The sequence below is a fragment of the Lithobates pipiens genome, unplaced genomic scaffold, assembly GCF_037356315.1.
Source record: "Lithobates pipiens isolate NorthernLeopardFrog02 unplaced genomic scaffold, aLitPip1_a1.2 Scaffold_18, whole genome shotgun sequence".
Taxonomy (NCBI): Eukaryota; Metazoa; Chordata; class Amphibia; order Anura; family Ranidae; genus Lithobates; species Lithobates pipiens.
The window spans coordinates 239,939,314-239,966,239 of NW_027507758.1; the positions used below are offsets into that span (position 1 = coordinate 239,939,314).

At 40.7% G+C, this 26,926-nt stretch overlaps 1 protein-coding gene across 5 annotated transcripts in view; it reads left to right on the forward strand.

Annotated features, from left to right (window-relative positions):
* Window positions 1–26,926, forward strand: part of PHACTR2 (phosphatase and actin regulator 2) — a 323,856-nt gene that overhangs the window by 256,579 nt on the left and 40,351 nt on the right. For 3 of the 5 annotated variants that reach the window (XM_077486715.1, XM_077486719.1, XM_077486718.1), the window contains exons 4-7: window positions 5,536–5,685; window positions 16,042–16,239; window positions 19,180–19,377; window positions 21,590–22,073. In XM_077486715.1, the coding sequence (XP_077342841.1) occupies window positions 5,536–5,685; window positions 16,042–16,239; window positions 19,180–19,377; window positions 21,590–22,073 (1,030 nt within the window). The remainder of the gene's footprint in view (window positions 1–5,535; window positions 5,686–16,041; window positions 16,240–19,179; window positions 19,378–21,589; window positions 22,074–26,926) is intronic. The other 2 variants (XM_077486717.1, XM_077486716.1) reach the window with 2 other exon arrangements.

Below are 26,926 nucleotides of genomic sequence, written 5' to 3' on the forward strand. Positions count from 1 at the left end.
TGCCATTTTAGCACCTCAAGAAATGAGATAGGCAGTCGTAAACTAAAAGCTGCGTAAATTCCAGAAAACGTACCTTAGTTTGTAGATGTGACAACTTTTGCGCAAACCAATAAATATACAGTTATTGACTTTTTTTTTTACCAAAGACATGTGGCTGAATACATTTTGGCCTAAATGTATGACTAAAATTGAGTTTATTGGATTTTTCTAATAACAAAAGTAGAAAATATCATTTTTTTTCAAAATTTGCGGTCTTTTTACGTTTATATCGCAAAAAATAAAAATCGCAGAGGCAATCAAATACCATCAAAAGAAAGCTCTATTTGTGGGAAGAAAAGGACGCAAATTGTGTTTGGGTACAACATTGCATGACCGCGCAATTACCAGTTAAAGCAGCGCAGTGCCAAATTGTAAAAATGGTCCGGTCTGAAAGTGGTTAACAGACCTGGATCTTCTTTGTCACAATAATAAATATGTGTGGATAAATTGAAAAATCATGAACATTTGTGAAAAACAAACTTGAAGATATAATCTATAAAGGCAAACAATCCGTGTAGAAATAACCATGAAATATCACATTCACCCGTGCAAAACTCAGGAGAAAAGTCCATCTGCTGATGAGATGAATCTTCAACCAAAAATAGTGCAATCCACCACCACATAGAGAGAATTACTTCTTACCAAATAGTCGTGATCTCCCACTATAGAGGATCAGGAAAAGCATATGCTCTAGGTGCAGCTATAACTTCAGAGCGAACTGAACGTGCCTGCTTGCTCACCAGCTACTCTCCAGATCGCCTCATTAGTGGGTGCACATAACATGTAAAAAAACAGATGCTCCGATAGTGTAAAACCTTATGGTTTATTCGTTTAAAACAATGAAAACACACTTACAAATATAGCATTTTAGAAAGCCTGAAGTGCGATGTGCTGGCCGGTACACACTCGGACAAACCCATCCTAGATACACAACAGTGACTCAAAGTAACGTCATTGCGTCGTCCTACACGTTTCATAAGAGAATGATGTCATCCAGGGGCACAGACTGCGTGCGGAGTCAACTCCCTTTATACCATGGTAACCCAGCCAAGCCTCGTTCTGAGCCGCAGTCCGCCAACAGACCTGTGCATTGTGCGGTATGAAAACACGCAAGACCCAACCCTTGATACCTTGGTAACCTGCCAAAGTCTCATTCTAGGTAGCAGTCAGTCTACAGATCTACGCGTTTAGAGATGTAAACACGCGAGACCCGACAGGACATGCTAGTGGGACCTGGTCAAGGCAACCTGTTACATATTAAACAATGAGACAGCATTGCTAAAAAATAAATAAAAATAAAAAAGGAGACACTACGAGCAGGACATAGCTTGCCTGTAATACCAGGGAACCAACATGTAATCAGACTTTAACGGTCTGGACACAGGGAAAAAAAAGGCAAAGATCCCAGGAACAACCAAACCTCCCAATGTGTAAAAAATGGAAGTGAATCTAATGTTCACAATGGTGACACGCTCTGCAATTAAGCAAAGTGACACCTAGTGGGCAAATTATAGCAATCCCTATGTTCTTTAAAAAAAAAAAAAATCTAAATATAAACGTCACCAATGCGCTACAAGTCTCACACACATATGGCAAACTTGGACGCACTCTCAATGTCAATGGCAAATCTAGTAAAAGACATGCCATCGGTTAAGTAATGTTAACTGGTATCCAAGTTGCCACTATCAAATGTGCCACCAACATAAGACAAATATCTATGATGGTGTCACTCTAAACTCTAAAATTTAAAAATAATATTATAGGGAAGGCCTATATGTCATTATCTCTGAAAGAATCCTCCATACTGAAGGAGACAGGAAATGCTCCTAATGCATATAGTGGGGCCACCCTCAAAGTGTTTAATATGACATCTAGTGGGCCAGGGTCAAATTACACCTTGGCCATTACAGAGTGCCTAAATCATAAAATTTAAAACCCTCTAAAAAATAAAAAGTTATAGATTAATAAGGAATCCGAATATGCCACTTTCAAATAACGAATATCTATATAAATTACAAAAAAAGAAAGCGAAGGAAAGAAAAGGTAAAAAAAAAAAATAGTCCCTGGCAAATAGAGACTCAAAACAGAGGCTAATAGACCCTGCAACTGAATACTATTTAGCCATAAATTCTATATTTACATAGTGGATCTCACAAGGCAAATATCAAGAATTATTAATAAAAGCATTTACATCTGTGTCAACGTTAAGGCCGAAAGAAGCATATGTTTTCAGTCTGTATATCCAGGCCATTTCACATTTCGAGATTTCTCTGACTAGTGAACCACCTCTCCAGTATTGCATATATTTGCCTATCCCCATAAATAATGTGTTGGAGGGATCTATATTATGTACCTGGTCATAATGTCTACAGACTGAATGCTTATCAAAGCCCCTCCTAGTATTATTTATGTGCTCATTCAAGCCCTTTTTGGTCCTCCCTATATAATGTAAGCCACATGGGCAATGTATTAAATAGACGTCACCTTCAGATGAACAAGTGATGAATGGTTCCACTTCATGTGACCGCGAGGTGCTAGTGGATGTAAATTTACAGATTTTCCTCTCCTTGCATCTATTAAGGGTACAGACCTGGCTGTTTTTACACCTATAATAGCCAGTGAGGTTCTGAAAAAAGCATCTATTAGTTTTTGGTGGATCTTGGACACTAGGGGCAATCCTGTTGCTCAGAGATGATGCCCCTTTGAAAACAACCCGAGGTCTCTCTGGTAGTATAGTGCAGAGGACTTGATCACTAGTCAAAACATGTCAATGTTTCTGAATCAATTTCTTGATATTGCGATGCTGTACTGAAGAAGTTGTGATGAACGGTAATGCAAATTGAATATTAGCCATATTGTGTTGACCGTTCATCAAAAGAGATGCCCTATCTTTCTCACGTGCTACTTTTACTGCCTGAGATACCAGACACTGGTCGTATTCCTTATCTATGAATCTACTGGTGAGGATGGCCGCCTGACTTTCAAAAGTTTCAACCTCAGTGCAGTTACATCTAAGACGCATAAATTGAACTTGAGGAGAACCGCCTTCAACCAGGGCTCGTATTGACAGCTATCAGGAGGGATATATGAATTTTGGTCTGTCAGTTTAAAGAAAGTGGCTGTCACAAATTTATCTCCCTTTACCATAATCTTTAGATTGAGAAAATTGATCTCTTTTAAACTGGCCTCGACGTTAAACCTGATGCCCCTGTTGTTATCATTAAGGAGCATCATAAAGCTACAGAGGCCTATATGTCAGACTCACTGCCATCCCATAGGAGGAGGATGTCGTCAATATACCTAGCCCACAGGACCAACTCTGGTCTCCTGTGGGTATCAACAATGTCCTCCTCACATTTGGCCATAAATAAGTTGGCCTAACTTGGGACGTATTTCGCCCCCATTGCCAAAAGATGATAGTCTCTTGCAATTTTATGTTGAACATTATTCTGAAATTGTTCAACGTTTAGACCCAGCTTTTCTCAGATTGGTGAACCCCTGCCCATCTTTACTCCTGAGACGCTCTGACTCTCTAAGGTGCATATTTTATACCCAATCATGTTGTTGACCTGTTGCCAATTAACCTAATTAGTTACAAAATGTTCTTCCAGTTCTTCTTTGTTAGTATCACTAACTTTGGTGGCTTTTTTTTTTGCCCTGTCCCAACTTTTTTGAGATGTGTCATTGCCATCAATTTCAAAATTACCTTTTTTTTTTTTTTTTTTTTCTTAGACTGGTACATTTTCTCAGTTTAAACATTTGATATAATTTCTATTTTATATTGTGAATAAAAGGGATTTATGAGATTTGCAATCATAGCATTCTGCTTTTATGTAGATTTTACACAGCATCCCAACTTTTTTTGGAATCGGGGGATTCTATACAGTTGTTGGTAGATCTAAAGGAGATTGTACAGATAGAATGTAATCTGTGTTGTGAGCTTTGGGCCAGCCATACACGGCTCTAATCAAACCGTTAATGGGCTGACTGAATGTACCGATCGATCAGCTTGGGTACAACCAGCCTGCTGGATTCTTTTGTGATTATCACTAGTGGCTTCTATAGTCATTAGCGATTAACACTGTCGTCACCCAGCGAGGGAAGCTTGGCTGCAGGAAAAAGATTTGCTCTGTGTATGGCTGGCCTTACTCTGCTGGAATGTCAAACTGGGCAGTCAAACCAATAAGGGATACTTAACTTGACTCCATACCTAAGTGAGTCCCTAACAAACCTTTGGCAAAGGTAAAGGGTCGTAATCTGACTTGGCATGCTGCTAGCATAAACCTTGATGGGTTGTGTCTGAGCTTGCCCACTTTCTCCTGCCCCCATCTCTCCCCCTGTCCATTCCTATTGGTCACTACTGAGAAGTGTCCAAGCTTTGCCCAAGCAGAACGGTCTGGCATTCAGGTATAGATGGGCAAAGAAAGGGTGTTTTGCAATTTATACCTTCAAAAAGTTTTATTTTTTTTCAAGTAAGAGAAGCACCTTAAAGTGAATCTTTGAGGATAAAAATACAATATGAAACCTGCTTTTGCTATTTTTACGAGAACACAGAGACCAATAAACCCTTACGTGTGCTCTAATCCTTTACCACTCTGTCTGTCTAACACAAAAAAAATGTAAATTAATGCTGTCTCAGCACCCGGCTTCCCCCCTCCATCCCTCCCATGTCCCCCACCTCATACACCACATATGTGTGGGGAGACCTGCAGCCAACACCTAGCACCTTGATTCCCGCAACCCCACACCTCCTGTGTATGAGGCATCAGGCTATTGGATCTCATACCAGCAGCTTACTTTCTTCCCTTAGGCACCAGTGTGTAGTGCACACAGCAAGCTCTTCTTCCTGTGCTGTGCCCACCTGCCACATGCCTGATGTGGCTGCGCAGAAAGGAGGAGGAGCCTGTTGCCCGGGCAATCTGTTAAGCATTGGGTTGCCTGGGTCACAGGATAGCACCCCATTTCTGGTATATCTATCTGGGCTGGAGGAAACGGTGGGCATGGTAATTTTTCCTCTACCAGTCCCTCTGGATGCTGAATGTGCCTCTGAGGATCCCAGACTGAGGTCAAGTCTCCAGGTGCTACCTCTGCCTCCCATTGCCTAGCTGCCTTCCTCAACTCAAAATTGTTGCCCAGCGTGCCTCTCCCTCTTGCTTGGGACACTGCATCCTGCATGGCCTATTTACAGACTATGGCTCTCAGCACCCATGTGAATAATGCCCAAGGATCCTAATTTTCAAAAACTGACATTTATTTTCAGCCATGATCTCTGCGACACCTATCGGTGCTATGAGATTTGAAAATCTCCGTCACATGGCTAAAGAATAAAGATCCTTATCCTTGAGTAAAACTCAATTTGAACTTGGAGGAATTACATTGCTAGTATACTGTAGATAATAAATGATAAATGGCTTTATATAGAATTTTGTGCAGGCTACTTTTTAAGACTGGAATGTTTTTATTTTAATAGAATAACCTTCAGTCCTTTTCCTGTAGATAGTGAAGTAGCAATCAATATGGGAACATCAAATGGTCACACAGTGCCAATCAGTGAGGAACCACCTAAAGAACAGAAGTCTACAGCAGGAAATGGAGCAATAGCCTCAAAAGCATCTGTTTCAGAAGAGAAAGCTGAATACAAGAAAGGTGAGAATTAATGTATGTGCTATTTCCCATTGCTCTAAAATTGATTTTTCAGCAGCAGTAAACAATAAGGGGTTGATTTACTAAAACCGGAGAGGGCAAAATCTGGTGCAGCTCTGCATAGTAACCAATCATCTTCTAACTTCAGCTTTTTAATTAAGCTTTAACAATAAAATCTTGAAGATGATTGCTTAACATGCACAGCTGCACCCGATCCTATGTGCACCGGTTTTAGTAAATCTCACCCTAAGGGTTATTTTTTGACCATTACCAAGGTCTGGTATTGGCAGCAGGGTCAAAAGCAGAAATATCTTCTGGTTTAAAGCCTCTTGGCTAAAGTGTTTTAGATCCTTTCACACCATACTGAAAATAAAAACTCGCCGCAACGCATCAAAAATGCATGTGTGTTGATCTTTATCATTCGTGTTGCCTTACATGATGTTTTAATGCACATTGGCATGTGTTTTCATGTCGTCCGTTCTGAAGTGACAGGTCCCTGAAAGGGTCAAAATACTAATCATTTATTTTTGATATCTTTACTTTCAGTTGCATTCCTTTGCAATTACATGTATTCATGTGCATTGTGTTAAAACACAGAAAGATGGGAATTTAATGGAACAGATGTACACAACATTGCTTCTATGTACCCTTACAGCAACCTAAGTTGACCTGTTGCAGAAAACGCAAGTCACTGCACTTGGTGTGAAGAAGCACTAGGATCCTTTCACACTATACTGCACTGACTGCAACGCGGTTAAATTCAGGTGCGTTGATGTGCATAAAAAATACATTTTCTTGAGCATTTTTATGCACATTGAAATACAATTTTTTGTAATCCATTGTGAATGGACAGCTCCCCGGAAGGGTCAAAATAGTAACAATTAAATTTTTACTTTCAGTTGCATTGTGTTTACATGCATACACATGTGTTGTATTGCAATAAAATGCAGACAGTTCTTCTACATGTCTGCTTCATGAACTTTTAATCAATACTGATCACAGCAGAAGTGGTATTTAAACCTAGAAGTGATCACTGCAGAATTTACAGCTTCAGGCCAAATAAAGTCAATCTGCATATACAGTAACTGTCAACTAAAACATGGAACAATTGAATATTATTATACAGGCTGAAAGAAGATATGTTGTTCGAAAAGGCCAGTCAGATTTTATATGTTGGACTCGTAGGAGAAAATATCATCTGGAACCTCCATGATTACTTCCAGTTTCTCTACTGCTTTGCTTTTGACAGGCCCATAATTTTAACATACCTTTTTTTTTCTTCTTTTTTTTTTTTTTCTTGGTGTTTTTACCATACTTACGCTTAGGACAGTGTACATAAACACACAACAAGAACTAAAGCAGGGATGTATTTGACAACATACTCTACATAAATTACCTAGATTTTTCTGCTTGGTTTGTGTTTTTATGTTCAATTATTTATCATTTCAGTAGCAAGCTTCGTGACAAAGCAACTCTTTTTTTTTTTTCTCTCGTGGCAAGTCGTCACTTACGTCACTTACTATACGTAAAACTTAACAGCATTACAAGGATTGGCAATTTCCACTAGACTTACAGATAATGCTTATGATTCTCCGCTCCCTCTTTAATAGCATTTCCTTCACTAAATGAAGATATTCAAGTGACTTGTATAATCGCATCTTGCAGGCTGGAGGCTTCCTTTGTTGGTATCAGCAGCTAATATAGCAGATCTGTGCCATGGTGGTAAATATAATTTATACATTGTACTTAATGGGATTTGGTTAGAAGGGAACATATTAAACAAGAAGGCAAATAGGAACCCTAGCCAGTGCTGCAAGGTGCACTGAAAGTGGTTGCTGAGGTCTGTGTGCCTATGTCCATGTGCCTATGGTTTTCTACTGTCATTTAATATGTTATGGGCCATTTTGTATACTGGTCTTTAATAGTTTTTTTTAAATATGCAGTGATGGTGATGATTATTATACAGGATTTATATAGCACCAACTGTTTGCACAGAGCGTTACAAAATGGAGGAAAACCATACTGTTAAAATACAATTTAATACAAGGGGGAAAAATAGGCCCTGCTCCTTAGAGCTTACAATCTAAAATGAAGAGTGAAAAGGTAATGACTGTTAGGAATGGGCTGATGGAGAAGGCAAAAGTAAAGTTTAATACATAAAAGTAGGCTAGGCCTCTCTGAACAGATAGATTTTCATGGATCACCTAAAGACGTATGGGGTATGACATAGTCAGATTTGAGTAAGGATAACGCACTTTTTTAAAACGGCTGCTCAATTCTTAGTAAGGTGCCAGGAGAAATGTTTCTGCTGTATTCTAACCATGAAATCACAATTTTGTTTAGAGAAGCTGAGAGATAATAATCTGGAGGTGAATGAGATCAGTTTTCTCGTAGTGTGACAGGAGAAACCTCATTCTCCATGCTACGAAGAATGACTAGTTTTATAAATATAGGTGCATCTGAAAGATGGCTTTATGGCAAGAAAGGTTAAAATTGCTCGGTTTGCCAAATCCTCCCAACCTAACTGGCCTAAAGTTGTAAAGTAGAAGTATGGCCAAAGCTCTTTTGCCCATATTTCTCCTATGGGTCACAGGAGTGCACTTAGTTCTGCACACCTGTGACCCAGATTCAGCCAACTGGGGCTAAAGTGCTCTGTTGACTGACATTACTGAGCCAGTCCAGGCTCTGCAGGGATCCCAACAATGATGTTGGGATCCACCCACATGCCTGACCGGCAGCTGGCTTGGCCTCTCAATCCATCCATTCCAATGGATAAGGTTGTACTCATGGCAGGCCGAGCTTTCCATAGAAGTATAGTATAGCCTTGTCCGCATGGGAATGAATGTGGCAAGTAGTGCATATACACAGTGAAAACACAACTCAGCTAGCATTTTTTGCAATAAAAAGCTATGCCGACTAAGCAAAGCCACACAGTGAAGAAATCCAGAGCTGGGCTGAAGGTAAGTATTTTACACTGCTAGTTACACTAAGGGGAAAAGCTATGGGACCTTATAAAAGACAACTTCAATGAAAATTAACTTGTCTTTTAAAGCATACAACTTCCAGTACATTACTCATATTAATTAAAAAAAAAAAAAAAAAAAAAAAAAGTTATATTCTTGCTGTCTCTCATCCTCTTACATCTGTTCTCTATGGCAACTGCCCGTGAGAGCTGTGCAATTGACTTTAATAGTGTTTGTTGACTTTTTTTATGATGTTGATGAAGATGCCAGGGGTTTTATACTTTATAGGTACAGTGTGTGCTTAGTTGTTTTTGGCAAAGTGCTTGGATGCATTTACCTGCATAATGTTTTGTTGGTTTAAATAGCAACCATTATAATCATCCAGTCTGCCTGGCAACATTGAGTACTGTTATAAAAACCCTTTTATGTGTACACCCTCTGGCAAATGCATGCTTCCTTTGTTCAAAAACAACAGTTTGGGCACTTTATTTCTATGTGTGTAGTGGCTGTGCTCTCCAGCACATTTCCTGACAGAATGACCCCCCCCCCCCCCTCCCCCTTTTTTTTTATTTTTTATTATAGTCATGGTGTTGTTTAGTTGGGGAATAGTCGTCCTGCATTGGCTGGATGGACAACGTATAAATACATTTTGATTGTTGTGTTCTAGCCAAGATGGCTTCATTTATTTGAATTCATAAATCATTATGAGGTTACCCTTTGAACAACACCAGGGCCAAGAAAAAATTTACCAAAATAAATAAAATTTTGTTAAAATAAGAAATGTTGTCAGTGTGTTATTGTATTGTTATTAATGACTCCTTTGTTCTGGCCCATGAGGATGATTTACTAAAGAAGTTGAGAATGGTCACATAATAAATTGTCATAGTCATTTCTGCATAAAAATCCCTGTTTTACTTTTTTTTTATCTGCACACACTAGGATAATTAAAGTGAATATTCACACAACTTATTGCGTGAACATTCTCAACTTCTTTAGAAAACTGGCCTCTTTTTAGTAGAGCTCCTTGGGCCTAGCTTTCCAAAGGTCAGGAAATCATGCCAGTTTTATATATCCAGCACTGTGTGGATACTAAAGGAAAAAAATGAAGGAGATTCTGCACCAGAGATATTGATGGAAGATTGAGGGATTAGAGAAGAATGCTGCTGTTGCTAGAACACCAGTGAATCACCGATACTAGTATCAACCCAAAACCCTACCGCACTGTGAGGACATCGAATGATGAAGCTAGTAGACGGGGGCTAGGACGCTGACGTCATCACGCTTGTCTGGTTTGTACTCGCAGCTTGAGAGCTGCAGCCAAAGGCGATAGGCACACATTACAATGAAGCATTTGTTCCTTAGTGTTGGGATGACACCTGAAATATGTGCGTGTTCTTAGTGTTTTTAATAAATTAGCAATTTTTAAATGATTTTACGCTATAGAGATTTTTCTTCCTCTTCCCTTAAAAAAACAAAACAAAAGAAAACCCCAATCGAGAGACGAATCGGCAGCGTGGAGAGTATTTCCAGCTGCATTTTTTAACACAGAGCACGTGAATAGAATATTCATCTTTGATCACGTTCTTTGGACTTTCTTCTTTTGAACTTCTTGAATGGACTTTTTTATTATTTGGAATATATATGAACTTTTAACCACTCATGTACTTTATTAACCACTTCAATACAGGGCATTTTCACCCCCTTCTCGCCCAGGCCAATTTTCAGCTTTCAGTGCTGTCACACTTTTTGACCCATATGTAATTTTTTCCCCACAAATAGAGCTTTCTTTTGGTGGTATTTAATCACCTCTGCATTCTTTATTTTTTGCGCTATAAACAAAAAAAGACTGACAATTTTGAAAAAAACACAGTATTTTTTTTTTACTTTTTGCTATAATAAATATTCAATTAAAAAAAAAAATTTCAGTTTTGGCTGATATGTATTCTACATATTTTTGATAAAAAAAAAAAAAAAATCACAATAAGGCTAGGTTCACACTGCTGCGATGTCCAAGATCGGATGTGATTCGCACTGCAGTGCAAATCACGTGCGATCTCTGTGCGATGCAATTTCAGCCATACAGATAGTATGGCTGAATTTGCATTGCATCCGGCCCAAACTCATACAGGACCCTTTTTTTGGTCCGCAGCAGAATCGGATCGCATGGGTGTTCACACCATGCGATCAGATTCCTATCCGAGTTTACAGATCGCACTGCAATATGCAAACAGATTTTGAGGTGTCATTAACTTTTAATGTAACTCCCAGCAGTTCGCATAGGGCAGTGTGAACTGCCGCCGGGAGACATGCGATGCGGGAACCCGCAGTGGATTTGCAGCGTTCCCGCATCGCAGCAGTGTGAACCTAGCCTTAGTGTATATTGCTTGGTTTGCGCAAAAGTTATAGCAGGGAATAGATTTATGGCATTTTTATTTTTTTTTTATTTTTTTTTTACTAGTAATGGCGGTGATCTGCATTTTTTTGTCAGGACTAATATTGCGGCGGACAGATCAGACAGTTTTGACACTATTTTGGGACCATTCACATTTATACAGCGAACAGTGCTATAAAAATGCACTGATTACTGTATAAATGTCACTGGCAGAGAAGGGGTTAACACTAGGGGGGAAATCAAGGGGTTAAATGTGTTACCTAGGGAATGATTCTAACTGTGGCAGAAGGGGACTGACTGGGGGAGATGACCGATCAGTGTTTCTTTTTGTACTGGGAACACACGATCAGTCTCCTCTCCCCTGACAGGACATGGATCTGTGTGTGACCGGCAATCGCGGGTGACTGGCGGAAATCGCGGGTGCCTGGCACGCGCCTCTGTTCCCGAGTGATGCGGCGGGCGCCCGCTAGGGGCCGGAAAACCGAGGACCTCATGTGATGGCCACCCAGGATAAGAGAGACACCTTGTGGCCGCTGTTTGACTATACGCGGGATGAGAAGAGGTTAATGTATAGTAGGCATTTATTTTTGCACTCAGCATTTTTTTAAGCACATATTGTTTGCACTTTTTATTAGCATTTGCACTTTATTTACTGTCCCACTGTGAATTTTTTTTTTGCATAAGGGTTTGAGTTATTCTAGTCAAGATACGTTGATATTTGTTGCATAGAATTGGTTATGTACTACACATGCTTAATAAATGATTAGGTTTTAATAGTAGGTGCAATATTGTAAGATCGTGGAATTATAGGTTTGTGCTGCTTGTCCTTCCTTGAAACTGGGTGGATACTAAACTATACTGATGCTAGAACTATTACAAGAACACAGGAAAAACAAGTAATATGACAAGATTCTGTAGCAAAGTTCACCTTTTCCAGAAAATAGCCAAATCAAGAGATCCCAGTTGATAATAAAAATCTGTGCAGTTTTGTAAATGATCATTAATTCTATTTTACCCGTAGGCCATTTGGGCCACTCACAACTTTGGCTAAAAACCCCTTGGTTAGCAACCCCCACAGCCTGTTGAAACCAGGCTTCCGATTTTTATATCTACCGGGGCCCCCTGACCACACAGGCTATTTTGTGAACTTAGCCTAAAAGTACACTCAGATCAGTACTGATGAATTAAAGGAGTTGTAAAGGCAGAAGTTTTTTTTTTTTTTTTTTTTTTTTTTTTTTTTTATCTTAATGCATTCTATACATTAAACTGCTACTTCTAGAAAATATCTGGATTTTCTAGAAGAGCACAAAGAGCGTCTACCAGAAGTTTTATAAGATCAGAGTACCACATCCACCTGGGTCAATCAATAGCTATGAACATTAATGTAATGCTGGAAAACAGATGAGAAAGGAGTTTCGGGGGAGGAAATGGATAAAGCTTAGATGAGGGAATACTGATCCCATATAGGCACAGAGCATCCACAACTTCTGCTAGAGGATCAAAGTTGGAGACAAACTTTTAAATTTTGTTAAACCTGAAGGCCCAGAGATCCACATACAGTTTCCCCCACCTGTAATCCGGTCCTGGAACACCTCTGGGTGTAGGCCACCCCCGAGGTCCAGACGCTACAAACAGGGGAAGTCTTCTTGCCAATTGTCCCGAACTTGGATGTAAATGCCAAGCAAAGCTGGAACATTCTGGAAGTTCTTCACAGGACAGGATCCCCTCCACCTCCCTTGCTACGGCAAGAGCTGTTTCATCTCTGATGGTTGATGCATGCCACTACTGTGGCCTTGTCTAATTGAATCTTGATCAGATGACCCTCCAGCCACTTGGCCCAGCCCTGCAGGAACATCAACTCACCCAACGTTCCAAAATGTTGATTGGGAGATAAAATTCCTCTGACATCCATGCCCCATGCACCAACTGGGTGCCCAGCACTCTTTCCCAGCCAAACAGGCTGGCATCTATTGTGAGACTAGGAAGGAAGGACTCCCCATCTCCAACACCAGACTTCAGAGCCCCCAAGCCAGGGACAACCTAGTCTTTAATACCAGGCTATGGAGTGGACTTGCTTGTCCCACAATGAGAAAATATTGTTGTAGGGGCCTGGAGTAAAACTGGTCCACTGGCACTTGAAAAGAGGATACCACCAGCCCCCAGGACTGTAGGTTTTAGAATGGAAGAGCCCAGTGACTCCTGGACTAAAGCGTACAAGTCTTAGAGCGTGTGTTTGAAATTTCTTCTGAGGAAGAAAAACTCTTGACTTGAGCCATGTCTAGTACTAGACCCAAATACTCCAGGCATTAAGTTGGTTGAAATGTTGATTTCTGAAGGTTCAGGATTTTTTTAAATTATGAACATTGGAACTGTGAACAGGGTGGGCAGTAATACCCAATTCCGGAAAACACTTGGTAGGGCTTCCTGGAGATCTGCTAATCAGTGTGGACCAAGAGTGGTGCTGAGAGCAAAACTCTAGCTTGTAGCCTCTGGGGAAAAAAACACCACCTGCTTTCAAGCATCTGAGATGCAAGCTGTCCAGGTATCCACAAAGATGAACAAATGCCCATTGCATCTTCATGAGGAATATTTGTCTGAGGACCTGGTAGACTTGGTGTCCCAAGCTATGTGGGTGGGCTGAGAGTCATACTTGGGAGGGCTTTTCTCCAGCAAAGCAAATATCTATCACAGACTGAGTCTTAGGTTTATTTGGAAAAAGAAGATGGGTGCTCTTGTCACCTGTGGCATCCTTGATGATGATATCCAGAATAGACCCAAAAAGGCATTGCCCATCAAAGGTCATGTGTTGTAAGCATTTCTTGGACACAGGTTGTGCAGAGCAACACTTCATTCACACTCCACATGAGGACTGACTGGAAACTTATGTGGAAAATGAGACCGGAAACCTCCAAACATAAGTATAGGGCTTTGTTTCTGGGAACAAACAACCTTTCTGGGTGTTTACAGTCTCCACAAAGGAAGACCTAAAACAGGAGGTGCATTAAAATCATCTTGGCAATCCTAGAAGCTCTAAAGGACCGCTGACTAGGAACTGAACTAGTGGAAGCAGTGTGGTGTGTACCATATCAGTAAGTGCTGAAATAGTCTTCTTTAGTTTGACAATGATGCCAGAAGATTGCAAATCCACAGAAGCAAGTTCAAAAATAAGGACTGTCTACTCTGGATCTTTAGGCAGAAATGTTACAAATGTGTGGTGGGGACGCAATATAGCTCCGGGTACAAAACAAGGCATCAGGTACTCAAAAAAACCCAACCTGGAAGCAGGTGAGAAGCAGAAGATTGAAGTTTAACATGGCTATTTGAAAGCAGAAGTGGTGGAGAGATGTTTCCTGAATTCTAAGTAACAGAAAGAAGGGATGTGTGACACTTTATCTTGAGGGTGACATATGTCATGGTAAAAACGTCCGAAAAGCAAAATCTTCAAAAACACCCAGTGGTGCAAATATCGAGGTAACTCCCAGTGCTCTGCCCAATCTTCCCACTCTAAGCCCCTGTACACACGGTCGGAGATTTCGACAACCAAATCCGTCGGATTTTGTCCGTCGGATCTTGTCCAAAACTGTTGCATACACACGGTCGGTCAAAGTTGACGAAAAATCCGATCTTTCAGAACATGATGACGTAATTTCGTTATGTTGGGACTACATTCAGGCTAGTAGCCAATAGCTTTGATGAAGGAATTTGATCAGAGCATGCATGGCACTTGGTCCGATCAAAATTCTCTACACATGATCGGAGTATGTCCAATCGGCCCAGTTGGTCGGGAAATATTTCCAACAAGTTGGAATATTGGGTCCGACGGATATTCTGACGGAATCAGTCCGATGCATACCACACAGTCGGATTATCCGACAACGCGGTCCGATAGGACACATTCTGACGGATTCTCCGACCGTGTGTACAAGGGCTAAGAGTGGGTCTTCAGAGATGGGGCAAGCGCAGGGGTAATGCCAATGGCTCTGGACCTACAAACCACTCCAAGGCTAACGTTCTAACAAAACAGGGTCTGGAAAATGCTTAACGCAGAAACCAGTGGTTGGGGGTCACTTATTGGCTATCCCAGCAATGCCCAGTCCAGTAAGGCCCGTGTTCGGCACTTCCATGCTCATTTGAAGAAAGGCCAATCCAGATAGTGGTTGTTGGTGGTTGGTTGGTGGAGACCAGCTCAAGCGGCAAAGTAGCAAGAATCTTAATAGAAAAAAAAGGGAAAAAAAGAACATTGCTTGTAGGAGGAGGAGTTATTCTGAGATGGCCTACAAATTTTTATTTGCTCTAACCTCCTGTAGAGGGCAACATGACAAATGGTAAATGGCTTCCTGTGGCCCTCAACAGATCAGAAAGAAAGGAATGCAAACTAAAATGTGGTATATGTTTCACAATCAAACTTATGTTTACAATTAAATTGCACAAGCAGATTTTATCTTCAGTGGGAACCGCAAGTGAAAAAAATCAGTAGCTGTAGGCGGTTTAAATAATTTAAAGCCAAAGTTTATTTCTCACAGGATATATATTTGTCAGTGTAGTAATAATTTTAAATGTGCTAGGTGACCTGAAATGTCACCTTACACCTCTTTACTAGATTTTTATTAATAATCACAAACCTTCCAATATATCTGTATGTACAGCATTTATACAAATTTTTGTAAAACTGGGTTGATGGTGTGCTTTCTTCCATAGAACAGTTGGGTTTAGTCTGAACTTCTGCTAGTCACGCACTATGTTACAATATTAAAAAGTATGATCAAAAGCCACACTCTACTAGGTCAGCTGACGTTGTAACATCATTTGTTGTGAAACAAAATTATTCTACCTGCTTTTAAGTTTTACAATGCTGAATACTTCTGTGTATGTGTCCCTTAAAGTACACATGGTGTGATTATTATACCTCCTAACATGTTCTTTTTGCCAAAAAATCTTGTTCTGCATAAGCAACTGAAATTAAATGTGTGAGCAGGCCTCTCTGTCAATTTCTCTTCTTTGTAGAAAGGGTTCGGGTCTGTCCAGAACTTCCACCTTCAGCTCCACCTCCACTTAAACCCCCTCAAAAAAATCTTCCTTCAAAAAATGTAGCTGGCAGTTATAAGAAAAATGAAGCAGCTACAAAACAGCATGCGGTTAGTTCTAGTAAGCAGCCACCAGCTACCCTTCCCAAGCCAACTAATCGTGCAGCACGCAGCACTGGTAAGTGCGCCCATGCTAGATGACTACATTGCATGTTTTTGCTGTGCATCCCCAGGCATGTCTTCCAATAAGCGCCTATAGCGTCTTTAAATATTCCGTGATGTGGAATGCATCAGTCCTGCTTTTAATGTTTTTTTTCTTAATCGAACATTATAGGAGACAGAGGATGTATTCGGGTACATTGGGTTATGCAGCCTTTAGGAGACGTCACACTGGCATACAAGAGCTATAAGAACAATTTAGTCTAGCCCCTCCCACTCCCAGCATTTATCCATTTTTTGCTAGTGTCCTAGAAGAGTAGCCACCCTCTCTCCTCTGCAAGAAGCAAACCAGGTTCAGTGTCAAACTGATAGGTTTGTCTCCAGATCCAGAGTTCCTTTAGCCTTTGCAGTGGATGCTCTGGTGACCCTGTTGGATCACCAGAGCATCCACTCATTTCAACTTGAATTCAACTGGATCGACACCTTTCCTCCTCTAAAACACCTGCCTTGCCTACTTGGTAGGATTGAGACGGAGGGCTTTCCATCACACTGATCTGGCGTAGATGAACAAGGTACTCGGACCTTATCAGGTCCATGGCAGACTTTTTTTTTTTGTGGGTCATCCTGGATCATCTGCATCTTCTGTCCCAAGGGTCAGTTTACCAGCCTGTGTCTCTGTTTAAGTCCAGGCCTTGAGAGACATTGGCCTATTGAATTCAGTCATCCCTTCTTGAAGGTCTTGGGTTCATGAAGGCCTTGGCTCTCCCTCCTTTTGTATAGGCCTTCATACAGGGTGTTGCTCACGTTGTTTTTCCTGTATGTCCCCCAGTGACTCTGTAGAATCTCAACCTTGTTCTGCCGCTTCTTTAGAAGCTGCCGTTTGAACCTCTTTGGATATTCCCTTCTCTTCCTCTATTGCAAGGTTACCTTTCTTGTCGCCACTCCTGTGAGACAAGTCTCTCAGTTGGCAGCCTTGATCTGTAAAGAACATTTTTTTCCACTTCACAAACACAGGGCTGTTTTGAAGCCCAGGGCTTTTTTTTGTTCCCAGTGTTATTTCTTCCTTGTACTTTTAAAGTAGAACTAAAGTTTTTTTTTTTTTGGGGGAGTTTTTTTTGGAAGTAAGGAAGGGCAAAATCCCCTCTCAATTTTTATTTATTTATTTTTTGCCATCTGTGTCCTATTGGGGATATTTCCCTTCACTTTCTGTCGCATGGCCACAACAGCAAGTAAGTAGAATTCCTGCAAAGTGAGGGAAATCCCTGGTTGTCACCAGACCGAGTGTCCTCCTTGGAAGATTTCCCCTCTATTCCTTTTCTGGCTACAGACCAAAAGTTTGGGATTTTCTTTCACTTTCACTCTGTGATAATGATAAACAGGACAAATTAAAGAGAGTTAATCTTCCAAATGGGAACACAAACCGCAATAAAAACCTGACAAGTTTTCTAATGCTCTCCACTCTGTCAAAAACAATGAAGCTTTGTCTTCGGTTACTTTAATTAGTACCTTTAGCTATCAAACAATGATATTGTTTTACCATCTATCTATACTGCTCCAAAGCTTCCTAAGGAGATTTCCATCCATTTTCTGGATATGATATGCACTGTTGAAGTCTGTCTTTTAGTTACAGCTCCTTTTGGACTGCATGACTTCCTGTTTGTCATTGCTGAAGGTCCCCATAAGGGACAGCCTGTTTCTCATTCAACTATTGAAAGGTGGATTTGACAGTTCATCATTCAAGCTTTATAACCTCAAGGGCAAGGTTCCAACTTTCCCTGTCAAGTGCACTCCACCAGATCGATTAGTGCTTCTTGGACTTTTCAGCATCAGGCATCTATTCTCAGATTTTCACAGCTCCAACCTGGTCTTTTGTTTACACTTTTGTTTTACCAGGAGTAAATTCATGCTTTTAGATGATGCTGACTTTCAGGCGACTCTAAAAGCTGTTGAGCCCCCTCTGTTACACTGTTGGTTTTTGGGGGGATATTGGCCTTTATGTGCTGTGTTTCCCACCCCTCTTTTGGACTGCTTTTGTATGTCCTTGGGTACCTGAATGTTAAACCTGTGTCCCATAATGTACAAATAAGAAGATAGGATTTTTGACTTATTGTAAAATCCTTTTTTTGGAGTACATTAAGGACATAGGTCCCCCTCTCTTGTTTTTTATGATCCACTCCTACTATTGCTTGCTACAAAACAAAGGTGATGCTGGGAGTGGGAGGGTTTATACTGGGTTTTCTATACAGCTCCTTTTTTTGCCAGTGTCCAATCTCCTAAAGAAAACTTGTAAATGAATGCTTTGCATGTGTATCATAATATTCACCTAGAAAAGGATTGGCAAGTCAAATATCCTTTTTCACCTTTCATTGGAAAGTAGATACCCCTGACATCCTTCTGTGTGACGCCAAGAGAAGTCTTTCCATCCACACACTAAGTTTCCTAAAAATGATATCATCATTTATATTTGTAATGTTTGATTGGATGCTATGTCTGAGTGGATAGATGCCATCAGCAAACTCAAAAAATGTCATCTGAATGGAAGAACGACCATTGCTTGATATAGAAGTGAGGTGGAAGGAGTTCTCCTAGTTTACTAAAGGCAAATAAACTGTTCACTCTGCAATGAAATTTGAAGTATGTAAGGGAATTTTCCCCAGAGCTTGAATGTGGTGCAATTTCACTTTGCAGAAAATACCCAGTTGCATACATGGGAAATAAAAAAATCTGCATTTTTTTCCTGCATTTGACTGGATAGTGGTAGTTATCAGAGCTTCACCTTATTCACTAAGCTCTGGGGATAATTCCCTTGCAATGTGCAACTTCCCTTGTAAAATCATCAGTCCATTTGCCTTGAGTAAATCAACCTCTGTGTTCTATAGCAGGGGTCAACTTTTCATGCAAAATGGAAAACCTTTTTATAGAGGCTGATTTATGGTACATTTATGGTCTTTTTTTTTAGTAGAGTCAACTGAGAAGACTGTAGGAGTGCCTGAGTCAAAAACAAAAAAAGCTGTCACAACTTCAAAAAATTCTGCTGCTTCTGCTGGGCCAAGCCATAGAAAAGATGAGCCTTCCAGCAAAAAACCTGCCAAAAGTATTTCCAAACAGCTGTCTGCTCCAGCACTTAAAACAAGTCGAGTAGGCACACAGGAGAATAGTAAGTATATAACCGATTACACTAAATTGCGTAAAGGTGATTTCAAAGACAACAGGGTGTACCCTTAAAGCTATGCTATTCAGAGCATAACTACTGAGGTTACCTTTTAGGAGATTTCTATTTGCTTATCTCTTGTGAACTTCCCAAATGCAGTTGTGTTACTCTTTGGTTACAAACAAAGCATGCAATTTCTTTGTACAACAATGTTTGTGTTACATTCAGAGCAAAAAAAGTAATATTTAATGGACATATAGCCCAAACTCCCTTAAATTTGGTGGCTGAAATCCTGGAGAACATGAAACACTTAAACTTCAATCTCATTGATATTAATGGGTTTTAAAGTGAATATTTGTGCTGTTATTCCTCTCAGGTGGTGAAAATAAAATGTTACCAAGCTCTTAGGGGCCACTAAAGCAGGTTCCAGCCAGATGTGCAACCATTTTGGCTAGTACACACATTTAAACATTACATTCCCAGCAAATACAATTCCCTATTTTAAATTTAAAGGTGTAGTATAGTCAAAGCTATTTTGGCTATACTTCTCCTGTAGATCACAGGAGTCCAGTTAGTTCTGCACTCCTGTGACCCATTTTCTGCCGACAGCAGGCTAAAGTCTGCTGTCAGCTGATGTCACTAAGTCGGTCCAGGCTCAGGAAAGATTCCAACCATATAGTCAAGATCCCCCCCCAAATGGCTGGACTGGCACCTGGCTCAGCCCCTCCCACCCTCTCCACAGCCCAGACCAGTGAGCGCTGGAGAGGGAGAGCAAAGAGCTGGTGACTGACAGTCCTGGCTCTCTACCCAGAGCAGAGGGAGAGAACTGGGCACTCAGCTGTGTTTGATTGCTCAGTTCTCAGGGTAGAGCCAGGGTAGAGCCAGCCAGGTACAGATGCAGCATCGGATTGACTGAAAACGATAGAAGGGTTTACTTCCACTTTAAGGCAATACTTCTCTTTTAAAATCAAATTCAACATATTGGATGTCAGAGAGTTGAGCAATTGTTTGTCAAGACAGAATGCATTCTGTAGCTAACTGATGACTTATTGTAGATAACAGGAAAGCAGTTCCCCCTGTAAGGTCAGTTTCGCACTTGCAAAAAGTTTGAACCCTGACACTAGCATGAACCAACATACTTTAAATTTCACACCCCAGATGCCCTCCAATAGTTTTTTGTTTAAGATTGAAGTGTTTTTATTTATTTTTTCCAGCTCACTGAAAGTTTATAGACTCTTGTCAAATGAGCTGTAAACTTTCTTTACCTACATCTATTAAAGTTTTAACAAAAGAAGCAGTACACCTACAATGCAAATGTAGGAAATGTTTCCCCGATTTAAACAAGTGTACAAACTTTCTAGCCTTGTTAAAAGGCATTAGAGACAACATCAATACAATATGGTACGACGTAAGTATAAAATTAGCTGAAGACCCTTTTTCGTAAAGAGTAGAGCAAATGTCTGTTATATAAAGACAATGGAGAGATTTGCCAGCACACCATGGATTGACAAGGTTGCATGATCACAACACAAAGCAGTGCAACGTTTCGGAGCCACGCAGGGCCCCTTCGTCAGGCATGTGAATGGGCCCTGTTTGTCTCCAAAACATTGCACTGCTTTTGTTGTAATCATGCAATAAAATCTGTTTGGGCACTACTTTGTCGATCCATGGTGTGCTGGAAAATATCTTCATTGTGACTTTTTGAACCAGTCCCCAGCTGGTTGTTGCTGCAGCACCCAGAACTTTTAGAGCTTATCCAGGAATGTGTGTGATGGGAATATGGAGTATTGTATAAAGACAATTCACCATAAACCCTTCAAGCACATTTATGGCGGGTTACTATAGACTTGAATAGAAGCTGACCAACTTCAATGCCTCCCAGACTCAACATATAGCATTGTTTTTGCCGAACAGCAATGCAAAGGCTGTATGTTTATTGAATGTGAACAGCTCTGTCCACTGTCCATATTAGCCATTGTAGGCTGCATTGCTAAGCATTTGGGGACTGGCAAAAATGCACCCTAAACCCCTGTTACCAATGCCAGTGTGAACAAGGCCTAACACAAGATGAGTCTGGTGAACGATGGTGCATATAACCACAACATACCAATCAAAATAGTTAGACAAACTGGGCTTGTCATAATTATTTGAAAAAATATTTGGTTTTAAGCAGAATGTGAATCACATGTATATGCTGATCACTTATTTTCCTTTTCAGATGCCTCTTCGAGTAACAGAAAAACAGCTGCCACTAAAACATCATCTTCCACACTGGCATCGACTTCTTCCAGGCCAAAAGCTTCAAAAGAGCAGTTATCCAGCAAAGCTGGGATCTCAACCACTCCAAGAGCCAAAAAATTACACAGCAAATCTTTATCTGTGGATCAGCCTATGTTGTCACATGCTAGTTCTACAGGCCTAAAGAAACGGGACAGGACTGAGCTAGCTACTCAGCAGGTGGACTCTGAAACACAAGAGACCAGTCCCACAGAAAACTCTCCTGCTGAACAACAGCAAAAGCCACAGTCCACTTCTCCTGCTGTAAAGCATAATTTGAAAACTCCGTGCAATATATCTGATGCAACACAGGAGGAAAGACAGAATGATGACTCTGTTAGTGAAAGTGTGCAGTTACCAGAAAACAGATGTGACAGTAAAACTAGTCTGGATATAACAGGTGTTAATGAAGAAATTACTGAAAGGTAAGTCAAAGTATACTGTTCAACCATACAAAATTTGGCAGCTACATAGGGATATATAATATTATATAAGGCTCAATTTACAAAGCTTTAACACATAGATTGGGATCTTTATTTTAGCCTCTGACTATCATTTTTTTCTGAACTAATATAAAATTAGGGATCCTTAACCTGGTCTGCTAATATTACCAGTTTTCAGATTCAGGTTTTGCTTGAAGAGATCATTGATTGTTACTAAAAAGGGAATGTGTTTACTGTTCCAAATCGAATATATAGTCTAGAGTCATAAAGGTTTATTTACTAAAGTATTACAGAATTCTAATTTCACAAAGTTAGTGTTCACACAGCTTATTGAATAAGGTCAACTATATCGGACAATCATACTGCCCTTTTCGTCACAACAACATCAACGTCTAGATGCCAACACAACTCCCAAGGCTCCAATTGGCTGATACTATCATTTTTGGAGACATTGCGTTTTGATTGGGGTAGATCCCTTGGGAACATTTCATAGTTTTTTTTTTTCCCATCATGTTGGTTTCCACCTAGTCAGTGGGTGATCACTGGATGCTTAAAGCAAACCTTAAGTCTTTTTTTTTTTTTCTTTTTTTTTTTTCTTATCTCAAAACAAGTTTTTATTAAACAAGCATAATACATCCATTATTGGCTTCAGAGCAGTACACTTTGTTATACATTCGCAGACCTTAATTCCACATAGGATACTGAGGGTTTTAAAATGAACATGTACAGTGTATACATCTACAGGTTAGAAGCAATAAACAGCATCATGTGACATGTGCAGAGATCTCATTTGGATCCATACAAAGTTGTACAGGTATCGAGGCACAGCTCCCCCCACCTCCTTCCCCGCTGAGTGTGAGCTAGGGGCCCAGCAATTGGTATTGCTGTGGCAAATTTTGATTATATGATATTGATATGATATAATGATCATAGCAAATGGTCCAATACAAGTTCCACCGGAGCCAATGTGGGTACGTTCAGCCATGGTTCCCATAACTTAATAAACTTTGCTGTACTGCCCCTATGTCGGTAGATATATTTTTCTAGCCTTAAAGTGTTGCCCATTTGCTCTATCCACTCCCGCACTGTAGGGGGTTGCATTGATTTCTAGTGCCGTAAAATACGTTTTGGGTCCTGAAAAAGGGCCCTGGCTATCGCCTGCCTAGGGGCCTCCTCCACCAAGCCATGGTCTATAATACCTAACAGACATTGGTTGGGATCCTTTTTAATCTGAACCTGGAAGACTTGGTTAATAACTGCTATAACCTCCATCCAGTAAACATGTAATTTGGGGCAATGCCACAGAAGATGTATTAGTTCGCTGTGGTCCTGCATGCAGCGAGTACATGAGGGATCATTGCGCACTCCCATTTTAACCAACTTGGCAGGAGTATAATGGACCTGCAGAAGTATATACAACTGGGACAGGTGCTGAGAAACATTTAAAGAACACTGTGAAACCGCCAATAGCGCCTCCTTCCTTTGTTCCTCCTCAAAGGGCCCAACATCCCGCTTCCACTGGGATATCATCTTTTGGGTAGAATCTGGTAAGCATAGATTACGTGGCATAGCGTATTTGCAGGATATGAAGCCCTTATAAGATGATACCTCTGACATGTAATTAAAGATACAAGTAGTGTTGTGTCCCCATGCATCCACATCATTTTGGGCTTTTATCGCGTACTGGAGTTGGAAGTAGTAGAGCTGCATGGACATGGGGAGCTGAAATTCCGCCTGAAGAGCCGCAAAAGCATGCATCTCTCCATTGCAGAATATTTATCCCGTATTGCTGCCATTTTTTACTATATTGCAATTTCCCTATCTCAGTGTACCGGTAATTTTGCCATATAGGGCTAAACTTAGTAAACCCAGTGACCTGTAGTAGTGTCCTAACTTTATTCCAAATCTTATGCATTAGGTTATACTTGGGGTATGATTTATTTGATTTACCGAACTTCAAGGCTTCCAATCCCTCAGCGACCCCCCCCCCCCCATTCAAATCGTGAATTTAAGGAGTTCAGTAGTGGTATCCGCGAAGTTCATCTCCGGGGCAGGGGCTGAGTTAATAGTTCTGGCTATGTGTTGTACCTGGGAGACCAGGTAGTACAGCCATGGATTTTGCAGTGCCAACCCACCTGCTTCCTTAGGCTGTTCCAGTCTCACTCTGGCCTTAGAGGAGTGCCATGTTAGAGATCGAAACATAGAGTTAATAATTCAGAACTGTTTCAGTGGGATAACCAGTGGTGAATTATGTAACACGTATAGAATTTGGGGCATAAGAATCATTTTTATAAGGTTGATCATACATACTGGTGACATGTTCAACCTGGACCACACCTTAATCCTATCGAGACTACGATTAAGTAAGGGGGTGAGATTCAACCTCAGATAGTCTAAAGGGTCCGGAGTGACTTGTATACCTAAATATTTAATGTTCCTAGATACTAGAATATCGAGGATCATTGTTAGTTGCTGGTGTGGGCTCTTATCAAGAAACCTGAGTGAGGATGTAGTCCAGTTTACTACCAACCCAGAATAATGACCAAAGGTTTGTACCACCCTCCTAGCTTAATTTTGTGACATTTTGGTATTCCCCAAAAGCAGCATGGTATCATCCGATTTTAACATTAACTTTTCCTGTAGTTCCCCATAATGAAAGCTTTGGATGTCAGGATTGTAGTGGGTGAGAGCCTCTAGGGGCTTGATGACCAGAGCAAACAGGATTGGGTACAAAGGACATCCTTGCCAAATGTCCCTGTACAAACTGAAATCTGAGGACACTCTACCTGCCTCATTAATGGCAGCCTTGGGGGCATGGTATAGCAACTGGTCCCAAGAATTGAATTCCTCTCCAAACCCAAATTCTTTCAATATGGCCCACAAGTATGTCCACTCAATACTGTTGAATGCCTGATCATAATGTATGATAGAGGATATCACCCTGTTGAGTCGCACCGCCAGGACCTTTGCCAGAATCTTCACATCATCCTGTAAGAGGGATATGGGCACATATGAACCTGGATCTAGTGGATCCTTACCTGATTTTAATAGCAGTACTATAATAGCTTTGGTCATGGACAAGGGGAGGCTTTTGTTCTCAGCTTCTTTGAACAGAGCCAATAGCTTTGGTAACATACTGCCAGCATATTGCTTGTATACCTCCATTGGAATACCATCCTCCCCCAGAGCTTTAGAGTTAGGAAACATCCCGGTTGCCTTCTGAAGCTCCTCCAGAGTAAGAGGAGCATCAATTTGATTCCTAGCAGTAACAGATAAAGTAGGGAGGTCCACTCTCTCAAGGTACGTCTGCAGGGAGTCTGCTGAGTAAGACTGTTTAAATTGATATAGAGTGGAGTAGTAGGAGACCAACTCGGACATAATGAGGTCAGGTGCATTGGTCACTGCTCCTGCCTGATTTCTCATTGCACTAATGGAAGGTGATTTCTGTTGTGAATGGGCAGTTTTGGCTAACAAGCAACCGATCTGTTCTCCCTCCTCATAGTAAGCCAGTTTATTAAATAAGCGTTTCCGCTCTGCTGCTGAGGTAGCAAGACTACCAAGTGCCTCACTACCAGATAGCCATGTGTCTTTTGTGTTCCTCTGTGGGATCAGATATAAATTTTGCCTCCAGCTCACTCACAAGTCACTCCAAACCCTCTCTGTGGCCTGCTTAATCATGTGGATCTCCCTGATAAATGTACCTCAAAGGAAGGCCTTAACCCCTTTGCGCGTACGGATATATGCTGCCTCGGCTTTCGGGAGTTATACTGGGATGATGCCCACAACTGCCGGCATCATCCCGGTACCGTTTTTTAGAGCGGGCGATCGGCTTTCCAGGGATAACAACCGATGTGGCTAAAAGCCGCTCGATTGTTATCCCAGAGAAGCGTGATGAGACATCCCCCTCTCCCGCCGCTCTTACCGGGCTTCTTGTCCCATCGGGAGACCCAATCTGTAATGAGACACTTCCGGCGCCTAGAGACAGACTGGAACGAAGCTGTAAACGGCTTTGTTCCAGTCTCCTGAATGTAAACACGGAAGCAAAGTCACAACGTCGGTTCCTGTTTACTCGGCTGCCAATGGCGCCAGATTTAAAAATATATACAGTATTCAGAATCGCTGTTTTCAGCGATCTGAATACTTTGAAATGCAAAAGAGGGATTGGAGGTCTTTTAGACCCCCGATCCCTCCATAAAGAGTACCTGTTACCACTTATTGCTGTCACAAGGGATGTTTACATTCCTTGTGACAGCAATAAAAGTGATACATTTTTATTTATTTTTTAAAAACACAATTTAATAATATAAAATAAATAACATAAGAAAAAATATATATATATATTTTTTAAAGCGCCCCCTGTCCCCCTGAGCTCGCGCAGCAAAGAAAACGCATACGAAAGTTGCGCCCGCATATGTAAACAGTGTTCAAATCACACGTGAGGTATCGCTGCGATTGTCAGAGCGAGATCAATAATTCTATCAGTAGACCTCCTCTGTAACTCTAACCTGGCAACAGTAAAAAAAAAAAAAAAAAGCGCCGTCTATTGAGTTTAGGTACCATAGCTTGGCGCCATTCCACGAGTGCAATTATAAAGCTTGACATGTTTGGTATCTCTACCCTGTATAACATCATCTTTCATATTATACATATAAATTGGGCTAACTTTACTGTTTTTGTTTTTTTTTAATTCATAAAAATGTCCCTTTTCCCAAAAAAGTTGCGTTTAAAACACCACTGCACAAATACCGTGTGACATAAAATATTGCAACAATCACCGTTCTATTCTCTAGATTCTCTGCTAAAAAATTATATATATATATATATAATATATATAT